Source organism: Barbus barbus (genome assembly GCF_936440315.1).
Source record: "Barbus barbus genome assembly, chromosome: 14".
Lineage (NCBI taxonomy): Eukaryota > Metazoa > Chordata > Actinopteri > Cypriniformes > Cyprinidae > Barbus > Barbus barbus.
The window spans coordinates 8,405,054-8,420,624 of record NC_136742.1 but is presented as its reverse complement, the minus strand read 5'-3'; the positions used below and the strand labels follow the sequence as shown (position 1 = coordinate 8,420,624).

The 15,571-nt window shown below is 35.5% G+C and overlaps 3 protein-coding genes across 7 annotated transcripts; 1 reads left to right on the top strand and 2 right to left on the bottom strand.

The window, feature by feature from the left end:
• Positions 1 to 866: 866 nt before the first annotated feature.
• On the bottom strand, positions 867 to 7,005 carry bpnt1 (bisphosphate nucleotidase 1). Of its 4 annotated transcripts, none has more exons than XM_079433704.1 (10): positions 6,863 to 6,989; positions 5,731 to 5,878; positions 4,809 to 4,913; positions 4,606 to 4,713; positions 4,402 to 4,450; positions 3,175 to 3,240; positions 1,803 to 1,894; positions 1,516 to 1,713; positions 1,328 to 1,433; positions 867 to 1,244 (listed from the first exon to the last, which is right to left on the bottom strand). In XM_079433704.1, the coding sequence occupies exons 2-10, from the start codon at positions 5,848 to 5,850 to the stop codon at positions 1,093 to 1,095; spliced, it is 996 nt and encodes a 331-aa protein (XP_079289830.1). In that variant the 5' UTR covers positions 5,851 to 5,878; positions 6,863 to 6,989; the 3' UTR covers positions 867 to 1,092. The 4 variants fall into 4 exon arrangements, with proteins under 4 accessions (XP_079289830.1, XP_079289829.1, XP_079289832.1 ...); XM_079433703.1 differs by having other exon boundaries at positions 6,729 to 6,875; XM_079433706.1 differs by lacking the exon at positions 3,175 to 3,240 and having other exon boundaries at positions 6,863 to 7,005.
• A 1,857-nt stretch (positions 7,006 to 8,862) lies between these two features.
• On the bottom strand, positions 8,863 to 9,769 carry saysd1 (SAYSVFN motif domain containing 1). 2 transcript variants are annotated; one of them, XM_079433365.1, is made up of 3 exons: positions 9,698 to 9,769; positions 9,432 to 9,624; positions 8,863 to 9,311 (listed from the first exon to the last, which is right to left on the bottom strand). In XM_079433365.1, the coding sequence occupies exons 2-3, from the start codon at positions 9,606 to 9,608 to the stop codon at positions 8,994 to 8,996; spliced, it is 495 nt and encodes a 164-aa protein (XP_079289491.1). In that variant the 5' UTR covers positions 9,609 to 9,624; positions 9,698 to 9,769; the 3' UTR covers positions 8,863 to 8,993. The 2 variants fall into 2 exon arrangements, with proteins under 2 accessions (XP_079289491.1, XP_079289490.1); XM_079433364.1 differs by having other exon boundaries at positions 9,432 to 9,767.
• A 2,516-nt stretch (positions 9,770 to 12,285) lies between these two features.
• grcc10 (gene rich cluster, C10 gene) lies at positions 12,286 to 14,497 on the top strand. The gene is made up of 4 exons (XM_079433440.1): positions 12,286 to 12,336; positions 13,311 to 13,399; positions 13,483 to 13,659; positions 13,733 to 14,497. Exons 2-4 carry the CDS (start codon positions 13,348 to 13,350, stop codon positions 13,870 to 13,872), a joined length of 369 nt encoding a protein of 122 aa, XP_079289566.1. The 5' UTR covers positions 12,286 to 12,336; positions 13,311 to 13,347; the 3' UTR covers positions 13,873 to 14,497.
• The last annotated feature ends 1,074 nt before the right edge of the window (positions 14,498 to 15,571 follow it).

Below are 15,571 nucleotides of genomic sequence, written 5' to 3'. Positions count from 1 at the left end.
TAAGCCTTTTTCATACCATGCATTAATAAAAATGTGATTAGTACTTTTGCTTTCATGGCACATTTTCAAGTGTTTTTGGACATTTCAATAAAATATCTGTTTAATAAAGATTATTTATCATCCAATTTGTGGTCTTGTTTTCAATCAAACTGGTTTAACAGTGTCGTTTTATTAGCACACTTGTGTTGTGTCAGTTGTAATGCTTTGGTTATGGTTGGTGATTCAAAACTGTCAAATGGCCTTGCATGAAAAAAAAAAAAGCACATTTCAAACGGTGGTAGTCTTTCACAAATGTCCAGTGATTGCAAGAATAATTTTAAATGTCATCAGACAGAAGACACCCACTAAAATGTCATTGTGTAACAGTAGTTCATATACCAAAACATCTCATCAGGCATATTAGAATCATTAGATGACATTAAACGACTCTGTTTAAGGATCACAGTGCAGCCCCTAAAAACTCAATTCAATGGTAAAGATTTAAAATTACAGTCTTTACCACTATCTTTCAAACCACTAGGGTTTAATTTTATTTGTCAGCAAGAAGTTTTCAATCATTTAAAATATAATAAAATTTAATATGATCACGTTTTTATTTTATATATTTTACAGTACAGATTATTATTTTTTTACATAAATCTGTTCTGCTGAATGATTGTTTAAATGTTTGAAATAAAGTCAAAATATCTGTGAAATAATGCTCAGACACTTGGCTTGCATTTAATATGCTTTTTATGAATATAAAATCACTTTTGTAAATTTAACTTGATGTGGACACTCTCGTCCAAATGTGTAACACGTTGACAGTTATTTTGATTTAAATGACCTGCGTGTTATATTATTATGCATAATAAAAACTGCAGAAAAACATTTAGAAAGGGTTTATTTGGTCCTCTACTGAAATTGGATAAAAACATGTTGTGAATGTACTCAGTAAATATTGAACTCTTAATCATTTTAGTTGCGTTAAAGTTAAAATAAAACTTGTACTAAACCATCTTTGTTTTTAGATTAATGGAAAAATTATGACAAGGACATATTACAGCTTTGAGGCACAACGGTTTAGAGTATGACTTCATATCCTGCAATCGTTCAGTCAGAAGGAAGAGCCTGTAGGACAGCCTGTGGCACTCTGCTTATATAGTACTCATGATTCCTCAGTGTTGCCAGCACTCCAGCAGAGTTCATGTGCTTCACATTGGCATCATATCTGTATGCATTACCATGCATGTCTGTCAGTTTGCCTGTATATGAAAAAGAACATAAAATTAGCCTAAAAATCAAGCACATTTTCAAGAATTGACATTCAAGAAAATTAGTATGTCACCTCCAACTGCGTGCAAAATGGCTTCAGGTGCACATGTGTCCCACTTTTTACATCCTGGACTGGCAAACACATAAGCAGAGGCCTTTCCCTCCACCAGCTGGATGATCTACTAGGCCCAGAATGAAGATGTAATTAGTTCAACTTCTACGCAAATACTGACTCAGTCAAATCAAAGGCTAGTGACCCACCTTATTCCCAGCTCCTCCCACTCGGATGACATCATGAGGCTCCATGGCTTGCACTGCGTCAATAACAAGTTTATTGCTATGGGACCGTGTAGTAGTGATGATTCTTTTACCATCTGGGACGTCCTGGAGCTGAAAGCCAAACGCGCCCAAACCCAATCCTCCCCATAACGTTCTGCCCAAAGAAGCACCTGGCCCCATCTGAATGAATAGAGAGAATAAAACAGGTCAACCAATCCCAGCCTCTACCAAATATAGTGTAGCATGTGTGAGCAACCAACAGGTTGGACCTGATAGTTGTAGAAGGGTTGATTGATGACTCCAGCAATGGCTGTCCCTCCATAAGCAATGCCTATTAGCACTGTCACATGATCCAAAAGCCCTGCAATAAAATGGCACACAAACAACATTATATAAAGTATTATTAGTCAGCTCCAACATTAAAATATGGTTAACCCCACTATGCTCTTGTATATAGAACTGTCTGGGTAAGACCTTAGGATGTGTTCACACATGGTAGCATTGGTTCAGTTAAACAAACTGGCTCAAAATCTGGTTCATTTGATAAGGTAAATGCTACCGTCCGACAGGGGTGTCCAAACTTGGTCCTGGAGGGCCACTGTTCTGCAGAGTTTAGCTCCAACTTGCCTCAAAACACCTGTCTGGAAGTTTTTATTATGCCTAGGAAGACCTTGATTAGCTGGTTCAGATGTGTTTAATTGGGGCTGGACCTGAACTTTGAAGGACAGTGGCCTTCCAGGAGCAGACCTGGAAACCCTTTCCTTGGGATGTGTTCACACTTGGCAGGTTTGGTTTGATTAAAGTCTGGCACGATTGCTCTGTTAGTGTGGTTAATTTCAATAACTGTGAACGCTGCCATCCAAACGCAAGCAGACCTAGACCCATTTTTTCAGGGGGTCTTTGTCGTAATGAACTCTAGTGCAGTTTACTAGAAATATGAACACAGACTTGAGACATCTAAATGAACCAAAACCCATTAGAGTTTGGAACAGGCACTGGAGCTTCTGTCTTGCAGCAGATCTACATTGGTGCAACAGAGGAATTCCTGGCACTGGTTTGACTCCTTTACACATTAAGTGCCATCATAAAATGTGTCATAAAAGTTGTTCAATCTGGTTGTAAACATATCCTTATGCCTTCAGTTTTGTATCTTTAGGTTTGGTGTAAAAAAAAAAGTGTGAACGTTAAATGAACCAAGACTAAAAAGATCATATTCATTTTTGGTCCACACCAAAAGAACCAAAAAAAAAATAAATTGAACAAGTGTGAGCACACCATTAGTGGTAATGCAGGTTTGAGTCAGGTCTGCAACATGTCCCTACCCATTCCCACTTTCTTTCCTGTGCATTCTTTCCATCCCTAACAATGTGCATGTCCAATAATGTGGTGGTAATTTCTAAAGTTGAATAAATATCCAATTACAAACTAAAAATGGATGGTAAAGACAGATTTAACAGGTACTTGTAAAATACATTGTTCAGTTGCACTTTATCAGCAACAAAGTGTATATAATTGCTGGTCAGCTCTGAGAAATGGTAAACGACCAACTTAACAACTCTTTTGACTGACTACAACCTTTTACTTTAGTCTAATTTCAGTGGCATCTTGTGCCCCAAAAAGAAAAACATTAAATCACCGTACGGTAAGGGGCTCTGTAGGGCTGCTCTGGCTTCTGTATGTAAACTGGGCTGTACAAAACCCTTGCAGCTACAGCAGAGACAGGAGAGCAAAGACAGAGAGAGAAATAGGAGAAAAGAAAGAGCAGATCACCATGTGACAGCACCAGATGTGTTGGACAAATGGAGGTCAATTAGAGAGAGAGAGAGCGAAGAATGAGGGATAGAAGCAAATAATAAAAAATGCATCACTGTGCCCTTGAAGTGGACATGCTTGCAACACTATCTCCTAACTAGACGCCAGTGCTGGGTAGTAACTGATTAATATGGATTACATAATTAGGTTTAAAAATTAAGGTTTGTAATTACAGTATATTACATTATAATAGTCATAATTAGATTAAAGCTACTTTTTAATGGATTACATGATAACATTATTTACACAATGGCAGTAAATTCAAAAAGTATTAATTTCCCCATATTCTTTTTTTCTCTCTCTTTTAAATGATCCTTTCTAAACAACCTACTGTGTCAGTCATACCATTTAGTTTTGACTAAATTGACAATATATAATGGTCATGTAAATAAATGAGCAGACCATGTATTAGAACAAATTATGCAACTAAACAATGGTGATTTATATCTGTGAAGCACTATGTCTTCATCATACCCAGTAATCCCCAGTTCTGCATTTTTTTAAACCTGGAAGAATTTGGGTGTGTAATTTTTATGTTTGTGTATTAATGTATTAAGCGATTCCCAAATGTTTTTGTCAGCCAGGCCCCTTTGACATGAAATATTTACTTGAAACATTAATATTTTAATAATTGAACAACACATTTGCATGATTACAGGTTAGTGTCAGTAAATGGTCAAATTGACATAAAGGTAAACAAATAAAATATATTATTTGGTGTTCAAGTGTTTATTTTATTTTACATTTTTATTATTTAATTAATTATTAGCTTTTTAATCAACTCACAAACCCAGTGCAGTTCTTACATTAAGGCCAGTTTGAGAAACCCTGGTTTAATGTATATTATGATGTTGACATAAAATCATTTAAATATTTTAAATGAAATATTACTGAAGTATTTTCTTTCTATAATACTTATATTTAGTGCTGACCACTTGTGATACCAGTTGCTTTATTGCACAATGATATTTATAGTCTCAGCTTCACAAGATTAAAGAATGGAAGTGGAAGAGATTTTTTTGTGCTGACAATGTTGAAAGATATTTATCTGCTCACCTTCTGTATATTCCTTAGTGCCATCAAGAGGGTCAACCCACACAACCAGCTAAAAATAAAGATTAAACTTCATTTAAATACAAAATCAAATTACTTTTATGTTCTATTGGACACTCTTTCAAAACAAGTTCATTTAAAAACAGTATATTATACATTTAGTTTTTCAAGCATTATGCCCATATTCCGTTTCCTCTCCCTCTTTACCTCTTCCTCCTTCAGATTGGCATACTGATCCGGACAAGATTTTTGTAGAATTAGGCTGCTGTGCCCGTTCTCTAAAAGCTCCTCTTCAACATCCTCATCTGGTAATTCCTGCACAAATAAAATCAATTCTCAATTGACAAATAATGTTCCACTGGTTAGAGCCAAAACAGGCTGAGCGTCCTCATATTCCAAGATGCACACACCTCCTCCCCGATGATAGTGAGTTTAGGGAAGCTCTTTGACAGGGATGCACATATACTCTTCTGAACAAGCCTGTCAGCCAGAGTCTGTAGATCATTGGCTCCTGTCTGTGCCCAAAAGAAGCACAGGTTACAAGCATCAATTTTACCACCTAAATTAATTACTACATTAACAGTAATGGTATCTGCTCATAAGGACGTGGGGCATGTCATTGGATCATATTTGTTCAACCAATCAGATTTTAATTATGTAAGCATATGTGTAGCTAAATTCAATTTGAAATGTAATGTACATTTTCCCATTCATATGCGCAACATTTAGTGCAAAATTACAATTAAAATTCAATCATAGCAATCAAGCAAAATGGTGATTTAAATGTCTTATATTTTTCTTAAATGCATTGACACAATTGATTCAATTGCATTTTTATTAAATTACTCTCATCGCATTTTGCTACAATTATCAAGCGGTATCACGATGAAAATACAATCCCGAGTGTCCTACCCCTAAGTCTAAATGTATTTAGGAAAAACAGCATTTAAATGATCATTTTGCTACAGTTTTTGCTTGGACATGTTAAACATATCTAATCAATTTGGGTAATATATTTTCATTTTAATTTTGCAACTTATAAAGCTTTAAAATATGTTTTTAATTTGCATATTAAAACTAGTGTAGAAAATGGCAAATTTAAATGATATAATTGAATTTTGCACTAAATGTTGCACATATGAATGGGAAAATGTACATTTAAATACAGAAATACATTGCCATTTTGCAGATTGCATTTCAAATTGAATTTAGCTACACATATGCTTCCATACTTAATGGAAGTTAAGAGCTTAGGGATTCTCAAGTGTGGTGAGATCATCTCAAGTGTTTATGGATCAATATCCTTGTTGGTAACTTCTCTACTTGCCATACCTTTTCAACGATACCCAGTTCTCCACTTTGAAGCACTTTTCGGACAATAGTTCCAGCCTTTTCAGCCACAGTGTAGGCTGAAGCCACCAGCCGCATCAACACTGCAGGGCTGCTCGCCATCACACCAGGTAAAACAGAAACACACCTTCTGCACAGAACCAGGGCAAAAGGCAGGAGATAAGTTATGCAAGTCACTTATCTAATCATTACAAGGAATGAAATGCTTGCCAAAGTAAAACTTGAAATAATGATTTGGTACTGATCTGTCTTTTTGGTATCATTTATTTATTTTTTTTGCATTATGACACTGACATTATCATGCATCCCTAAAACAAACTATCCACATACATTGTGTAGATTAAAACAGATGTTTATTAATTATTTATTTGTTTTTAAATCATCCTGAATATTTTCCTTGGCGTATTTTAATGACTCGGGTTCTAATGGGATTTTATATATTTTCATATTTATTTATTTTATATATTTGTATTATTATATTTATATTTTTAACTAATTCATGTTTGTGCTTATATTTTCTGTCTTGGCCATGATATGTCAATTGTAAAGAATTTGTTGTAGATTTAAGCACTTCTCGCTAACTAATCTTTCATGCTAGATTTGTGCATGTATAATAATATTTGACACATTATCTTTGTATCTAGCAGTGGTGACCCATATTGAGGGAAAGACAAGGAAAACACGTTTTGAGATAAGACTATAGGTGAATTTTTCAAGGTTAATTTCATAATTATCAATAATCTTAATTCCTTGTTTGTTTGGTCGATTTGTTCCAGTTGTGAGAGTATGAATCAGGTATTTATTTATCAACCTTGACGATACTCATGAGCTGTGTGGTTATTATGAAGTAATTATGAAAAATGGCAGAGGACTTATTCTGTTTGAAGAGACCTTCTGAAGAATGGAACCAAGGGACTATTTCCCACATAAATTATCATTCGTCCTCAAAACAGTGACACATTTATAAAACACATACTAACTCTTCAACCATGATATGATCGTTCGCGTTTATTTATCATGCAATCCTGTGCGATTTGCTATTCGCGTGCGATGTCGCGGTGCAGACGGATATTTAGTAGTTGAGTATCGGTTTAATCTATAGCTGTGGTCTTACTTTAATCGCAGTCTGTCCAGCGGGCGACCCAAAGTTCAGGTTTACCACCGGTTCTCGGCACGGACAGGAAGACAGGAAGTTCTCGTCTTGCAGTGTCTTAGTGCCCGTTGTGTTCACCTAAAATACAAGACGGTCCTCACTACAGAACACAAGATCCAGGGGGCGTGGTCCAAGATCCAACTCCTCCCACCTTACACCAGTCTCCACCCCCTGATCCCTAAACCCACCCATCTCCACCCCCTAGATGTGGATCCAACCTGTAAATTATGGCAGGGTTTTCTTTTCTGAGGGGTGAACTACTTAAATAACTAAACTTTACTGAAATTCATCATTTGTTGTTTTGCATTATGAAATTTGTGATAGTTTTCTATGGTTTATACCCCACAATTCTGACTGTTTTTCTTGCAGTTCTGATAAAAACGTCAGAATTCGGACTTTTTCAGAATTCTCCCATTTCCTTTAGAATTCTGATTCTTCATCTCGCAGTTCGGACTTTTTCAGAATTCTCCCATTTCCTTTAGAATTCTGAGTCTTCATCTCGCAGTTCGGTCTTTTTCTGAGTTTACCTCGGCCTTGCAGGCTTTATTTATTTATTGGTTTGTTTCTGCTACCAAAAAGGGAATTGTAACTTAATATCTCAGTTCTGACGTTTTCCCTCACAATTCTGAGTTTATATCTCGCAATCATATTTATTTTATTTATTTATTTTCAGAATTGTGAGGGAAAAAAAGTTTGAAACGTGAGGCAAGTCGTCACAATTATCTTACCCTGGCTGAACAAGCTTCCTTAGTTTTCCTGTGCATTTCAAAAATAAAAATCATTGTATTAATACAAATATATATTAGTATAAAATATATACAGTACTACATGACAAAAATCTGACTTTTACTTAAGAGACATTTCAGTAAAACCATTAGTGCCCCCAAAAGTGTGTACAATGAGGCCCTTATTATTTCGATGTAGACTATCAGTGTAGGCCTATTTGTGATTTCTGACAAATTACTAAACTGATTTAAGACAAAGAGCATAAAATTGATATAAAAGCAATGTCTACAGAAAGAGGAATCCAGTTAATTACAGTAAAGGCGTATTCATTTTACAGTCATCCTTGACAAAGCTGTTGGGTGATAGTAGTCCAGCTAATCGAGAGCAAATTGAGGGCCTTTGTCTTATTTCTGACCTTTAATTAGTAAAGTATATCTTTTTGTAAGTGAATCCGAAAGGAAATCCTGTCTCAATAATACATTTCAGCTCCGTGAATTAATTTGGATAAGAGTGCTGACTAAAAATAAGTTACATATCTTCATTTACTGGATGGGATTAAACTGTAAATTATTTATTCAAACTCAGAAGGAGGTGTATATCTTTATTTTTATCAAATAAAAAAATATTAGTTGTTATAACTATTTCTTATGTGTAAGTTGTTGTTTTTAGCATGTGTGTTTGGCTCAGTGTTATTTCTTAGGATTACTGATAAACTATACTGTCGTGATTTGTATTCATCTATTTTCATTTTAGTTAAATAATGCCTGAATTTATGTCTGTATAGGTCTTTCATTAAGTTGTAGTTTTATTTGAGTTATTTTAATATTTCAACAAACTAAATGGAAATTATATATATATTGAATTTATAAATGTGTATATATATATATATATATATATATGTGTGTGTGTGTGTGTACATATACATAGTAGTTTTTTTTGGTGTTTGGCTTAGTGTTATGTTAGAATCATTATTATACTCATACCTTTTAATATTTTGAATTGTTTTTAGCTTTATTTTTTTCATTTCAATGTTAAGTTTTGAAATTTTGTTGTATGCATTTGTCATTTTTATTTAATTTCTTTATTTTTAAAATGTGTATGTAGTATTTATTAAGTTTTAGCTTTGATCTGTTTTTAGTTGTTTTAATGCTACAATTGATTGCTTCTGTTGTCCTCATTTGTAAGTCGCTTTGGATAAAAGCGTCTGCTAAATGACTAAATAATAATGATAATAATATCAATAAAATAAAGATTTTTATTTCATGTAAACACAGGTAAATTGACCATTACTAAGATACATTAATATAATGCTGACAAGTTTCCCAAGTGCATATATTGTCCAGATAGTTAGCTTCATTTCAAACGTTCATCTGTTGGCCACTGGCCTGTATCCCATCTCTCCTTCCAGCTGTTCGGCTGTTAAAGTTCCCAGGATGGGTTGACAGTCTGGATTAAACACAGAGTACGCACTCATTTCTCCAGGTTGTCGGGCTTTTGGGCTTCGAAGGCCCTCATAGAGCCAGTAGAATAACGATATAACAAAAAATGGCAGGCCGAACTGAAGTTCTGTAAAGAGCCCCAGCAGCACGAGCCACAGCAGCACTTTAAGCAGGGTCAGGTGTGTGAGGGCCACTCTCTGAAGCCAGCGACCACATGAAGTATTCAACAAATAATGCCTTTCATCCTAAAATAACAGCAAAATATCAGATTAGGTTTAGTAGACAAAAATGCCACGGTTAATTGACAGTTGTATGTGTCATTTTGTTCCTGTCCGTGTTTTTTACAGTAGTACGTGTTCTCATACCTCAGTGTGTGGACTTGGAGGGCAGGTGTTGTGCTTCTGTTCTGGTGTATCAGTACACACTGCTGGAGAACCATCTCGTATTGCTTTCGTTTCGCTCTGCATCACACGATCAGCAGGTTTCTTAGCTTCAGTCTGAGCTTTCCTTCGGGATCTGAACTCAGCCAGCTTATGCTCCATATTTCATACCTGAAAACTGTAAACACAAGAAAGCTATATTAATTCATCTGCGTTAAAAATCGCTACAACGTTCACGCGTCAATATTCACCAGACTTCCGTGTTAGTTTTGCGCTGGACGGCTAATAATGACTGTTTGTTGGCTTCTACACTAAAAGCCTGTTTCCTCTAGGGGGCGCTTGGTGGCTAAAAAAAAAAACTCTTTTTTTTTTGTATCAGTGAAAGCAACATCACATAAAACTTTATATTATTTTTTTAATTTATTCATTCCGATTAATAATACGAGACATTAATTAAATAGTAAGCGCGTAGCAATCTTTATCAAATCAATGAGCACGTGATCGGTGGACTATCACATCATTGGTCCAGGATGACTAGCGCTGTGAAAAACAACAGGGATCACGTGACGCACTTCAACAGTAATTTGATTAAAAATACGAGATTATTTAGACTAAACTATTTTAGGCCAATCGTGATTCACCAATTAGAAGTTTCTGGTCGCAGAGCCTCGCCAATTTTTATGACTTGAAGGTTCTATTGCAGTTCTATCTTATTTCTATGGTAGTTGTTGTTGCACACGGACACTTTAATGGCTGTACCCACCGGAAGTGTGCGGGCGTGATTTTTTATTTTTTTATTTTATTATTTGTTTTTATTGAATGCTTGAAAAAAACAAAACAAAACAAAAAAAACAATTGTCATCGTCAAAACATAATACAACAACAGTCCAGGGTAACTCAGTCCAAAGGAAGTGCCAAGTCCTTCAGCAAAGTCCTTGTCCTTACTGCTTTTATGCTCGTAGAGAACTCAATAGAATCAAAATACATTTTCATTTCAAGTTTGCATTTAGAAAATTTACATTTATGAATAGGGCGTGATTATCTGTGGCTAAAACTCAAGTTATATGTTTCACAAAAGTGCAAAGAGTACCAAGGGTCAAGTTAAAGTTGTTTAAACAGGAGCTGGAGCAAGTATCAGTAGTTAAATGAATCTAGATTGACATTTGCAATGCATGCTAAAAAAACTGATCAAGAAATGTAAAACAGGAGTAAATATTTTACGGTGTCTATCTGGGGTAGAATGGGGAGCTTGTAGATTGTCTTTGAAAATAATTTATTGTACATTAATCAGACAGTTTAGATTATGGAAGTATTATTTACGGATTTGCATCAGAATAAACACTCAAAAAGATTGATACAATACAGAATCAAGCTCTTAGAATATCTCCCATTGCAGCCATGCAGGCAGAAGTTGAGGAAGCTCCTTTATTCCTCCGTAGGTATAAAATAAGAATGACTTATTGGGTCAATTTAAAAGGACAGAAAGAGAGTCATCCAGTAAAGGGAGTGATTGAAGAATGCTGGGAGCATGGAAACTAAAATATTAAAAGCTTTGGATGGGTTGCTAAAAGGGAAGCACAGGTAGTTGTGTATTGCAGATTGTGAGGTTAGCCCAGCTGTGATATTATCCATGGATCCAAAAGTAGATTTTCAAATACAATTAATAATTAAGAATGAGAAAGAACACAGCAGTATGGTTCTAAAGACCCTATCTCTGGTAGAACAGCTGCTGCAATATTTATTACAAAGTTTCAAACTAGTATTAAGAAAATGATAACTGGTCATGTATCAGAATTACTTGCCATGGTGGTAGCACTCAGTGGGTGGAGGATGTAAAACCAAGGTTAGTAGTTACATGTTCTGACTCTTACGCAGCAATATCGAGCCTTGCAAGTGGAGTAAAATCATCAAGGCAAGACATGATATATGAGATTCTTGCAAATTTGTTAAGATTAAGTAATGTGAGCGTAATAATCCTGCTCATGTAGGAGTGGAGGCCAATGAAAAGGTTGATAAGATAGCTAAGCAAGCCCTTAAACACACAGAAACAGATATTCAAGCGACTCTTAGTAACAATGAGATTAAAGGGAAAATTAAAGAATTCATAAACAACGAATGACAAGAAGTATGGAACTGTGATAGCAAGATATACACATGTATAATATTCAGCAGCAAGTAGGAAATGGAAGAAGTGTTTGTAGGAATAGGAAAGAAGATACAATTCTAGTTTAAATCAATCTCTTTTTAATATAGGAAAACATGAAACAGGTCAGTGCATTTATTGTAATCAGGCTGAAACTATAGAGCATGTTTTAATAAATTGTAAAAAAAAAAAAAAAATATGAAAAAGAAAGATTTAAACTCTTTAAGGAAGTAAGAAATATACTGCTGAAAAGATCAATAGAACCCTGCCCAAAACACAATAGAAAATGTAATGGATTCAATGGGAATTGTATTGGTTTTAATGGAAACTATAATGGTGTCTACTGGTATGTGATGGATTCTATTGGTGGGATGTTAAATCCTATTGGAAAAATGCCCAAAACACACTACAAAAAGGAATTTTGTAATGGTTTTACTGGAAAAAGCTAATGTTTATAATGGTATTTTAATGGAAACCATTGGAATTTCTGTGATGGTTTCCAAGGTAAAATATATGGTGCTATTATAAAATATATGAAATAAATTGTACTAATCAGGAGAATTTAGAATTATAATTGACTAATTACTAGTTTTAAAAATATATATATTTTTAAATGATTATTGTTAGTACTTATTGGTGCTTCACACTCCAGTCCAGTTGGTGGCGGTAAATGCACCAAAAGTTGGTTTGCCATCCGCCATAAAGCATAGAAGAAGAAGGCTGTGGTTAGGGACTGGCATCATCGATGTAAGTGCATAGAATTGTGTAAAATATTACTTCGGTATAAAATAATAATATATTTACATCTGAAACTCTTGTGTTGTTTTGTGTGAAGCGGAGCTATAGATAGATAACAGCTGAACCAGCACAGCTCTAATTCTCCAAAACAACTGCACATAATATCAATATTAAACGTATAATAATCTGTGCAGCTCTGTATATTTAGGTATTATTTATTGGGTATTGCGTTTTTGCCCATAATCAAAGAATCAAAGTGTTGATTTCCTAATTTTGTGTGTGTTTTGTTTTTTATTTCTGAAATGTAAAACGGGGACATTGTTTTCCTTTTTCATTGTTAAATAGGCTCCGTATACTATTATTAATTACAGTTCACATTTTGGTTTATTGAAAAATCACACTCTAGATAGCAAACAGGTCAAAACATTACATTATTACACTTTCTTGATCTTACAAAAACACTTTACGAAAGTAAAGCAAATGTGAGAACATGACAAATAAGACAAACTTATGCATATAGATATTACAGCTTTTTAACTCCTTGTGTATTCTAAGCTAATTTTCAGCATAAAGTGTGTGATTTTCAGCAAATGTAACTGTCTAATTGTTTCGTTCATATTTGTATTCATATCTCGGTGTACTTTCAGCATATGATATAGTTAACGTGTGTGAAAATAACTGGTTTGTGATAGTTGCTGAAATTTTGGGGGTATTTAAAATTACGTTAATTTAACATGGACTACCTTCTATTCATTTATTGAATTCACCTTCATTTATGGATTTTTATGATTATAGTATGTATTGATACCCATAATGATAGTACAGAGCTGCCACTGTTCCCATGCTGATGAAAATGTGCTCTTGTCAGAAAGACAGAAGAACAAACTGTCAAGCCGATGTAGTGTTCTTCGTTGATTAGTGTATGCATAAATCGTCCTATAACATGTTGCAGCAGTGTTTAATTCCTCAAATTACCTTTGCAGATATCGGTAGTGAATCTCCCCTGTGAAGTGAGCCAGCATGGCCTCTGCCCCAGCACAGCAGCCCACGCTCACTGTAGAGCAGGCGAGAGGTGAGATGTCAGTCCTTAAATCATATGCTCAGGGGTCACGGCATGACTTGGACTCAGCCAGACTGTTGTCCCGTCCATTGCAGTTGTTCTTAGTGAGGTGATCCAGGCTTTCTCTGTGCCTGAGAACGCAGCACGCATGGAGGAAGCCAGAGAAAGCGCCTGCAACGACATGGGCAAGATGCTGCAGCTTGTGCTTCCTGTGGCCACTCAGATCCAACAGGAGGTCATCAAAGCATACGGCTTCAACAATGAAGGAGAAGGTGAGATTAAATGTGCAAACATGTAAACACAAACAAAACGCTGTCATTTCAACTGCTGCCTTTTGCCTTACAGGTGTTCTCAAATTCGCCCGGCTGGTGAAGATGTATGAAACTCAGGACCCAGAGATCGCAGCCATGTCAGTGAAACTCAAGAGTCTCCTGCTGCCGCCTCTCTCCACTCCTCCCATTGGCAGTGGCATCCCAACCTCATAGAACAGCGCAAACCCCAAGTTCAAAACCTTTTCAACTCTAAAAATTGTCTAGTGCATCACATTCAGGTTTTCCCATTTTAGTCAGTTTTGACACTTCGTTCGAGAGTGATTTAAACTGAGATTAAGTACATATTGCACCTCAGAAAAATATTTGAATAAAAAGAAAACAAGTTATTGGTGAACTTATACATTCCCATTTTCTGTCAGTGAAATTAGTATTCAAACCTTGCTCACTTATTTATTTTTGTATTCATTTTGCCATGTTCAATGTGCATATTTATCAAGCGTAACACTAATTTGTTGATGCCTTTTCAAGGTCTTGTTTGTTTTTAAAGCTTTTTATACATTTCGTACTGATTGTCTCATTTGGTCATATAATCATAAATTATAACCTGTGACAATGTTCTTGTGATCATTACTGTTTGAAAAACTGATTGTCACATAAACAGTGTTCACCAATAAACACAGATGAATATCTGAACATACAAAACATCCAAAGAAAGAACAGGGTATCTGCTTGTGAACAAAAACTTTTTATTCTAGCTTCATGCATTCTTTTTTTAAACACTTGAATGTGGGTAAGTTTCATAAAAAATAAAGAAATAAACATTTTGAACAAAAAGCTGAAAAAAAAAGACTCAGAATGATATAATCAAAACGTAGATGGAGTCGATCAACACCACAAAGCTTGACAGTTATTATTACCTCTTCATTGGTTGACATTTTATTCCATAACGTTACATAGGTTTGATGCTGTTTTATGTCTGATGATCGTGTTAGATCAGGGGTGTCACACTCAGTTCCTGGAGGGCCGCAGCCCTGCTTCAACACACAAACCAAGTAGTTTTTAAATAAACCTGAAGGATGTGATTAGCTGGGTCAGGTGTGTTTAACCAAAGATCCTCTTTGTGACGTATGCAGCCTACAAATGCAACCTCCGGAGGATGCAGCCTTCCGTTTGAGAAACGGCCAATATGTGGAAGCAACTGTTGTTTCAGTTTCTTCTTCACTTGTGTTTTTTTGGAAATTCTGTACAGAAGATGTGTACTAGTGTCCCCTAATGTATAACAATGAAAACACAGATTCTAGGAGCACAGTATAGCTCAAATATATTTAACTTTTTCTAAGTATAAGTCAAGTATGCTTAAATGTCATTTTAAGTATATTTCTGAAAAGTACATAAAGCCCATTTCTGAGAAGTACATAAAAAAGTAGACTAAAAGTATAAGTATACAAATAGCACACTTGAATAAACTTCTAGCTAAAAGCTAGCATGACCCAAAGTAGCCTGTCTGGGTCAGATCGTCAGAGTTCATGGCAGACAAATCGCTCCAGACAGAATTAAGGCCATTTTCGAACTGCCAAAACCAAACACTGGTCTAAGGCAAGTAATGGGACTTCTGAAATACTGCTGCCAGTATGTGTCTGAATATACTGAACTGTCTAAGCCTAGCTCTTACAGAATCCATGAAAGGAGAAAAACCAGGATCAGAACTCATCGAATGAATGGAAGAGATGCGTTTGTGAGTATCATAGAGACTCTTGCTTCCAGCTTTATGACATGCTGATGCTAGCCGGCCCTTTCATCAGTGGACCTGGGTGGGGAATAAGTCCTACTCACCTGCCCTGGGCCAATGAGTTCCCAGGAGACCACCTTATGGAATTTGTGTCCTTCTTCTGCCCAAAGTAAATTAATGTCT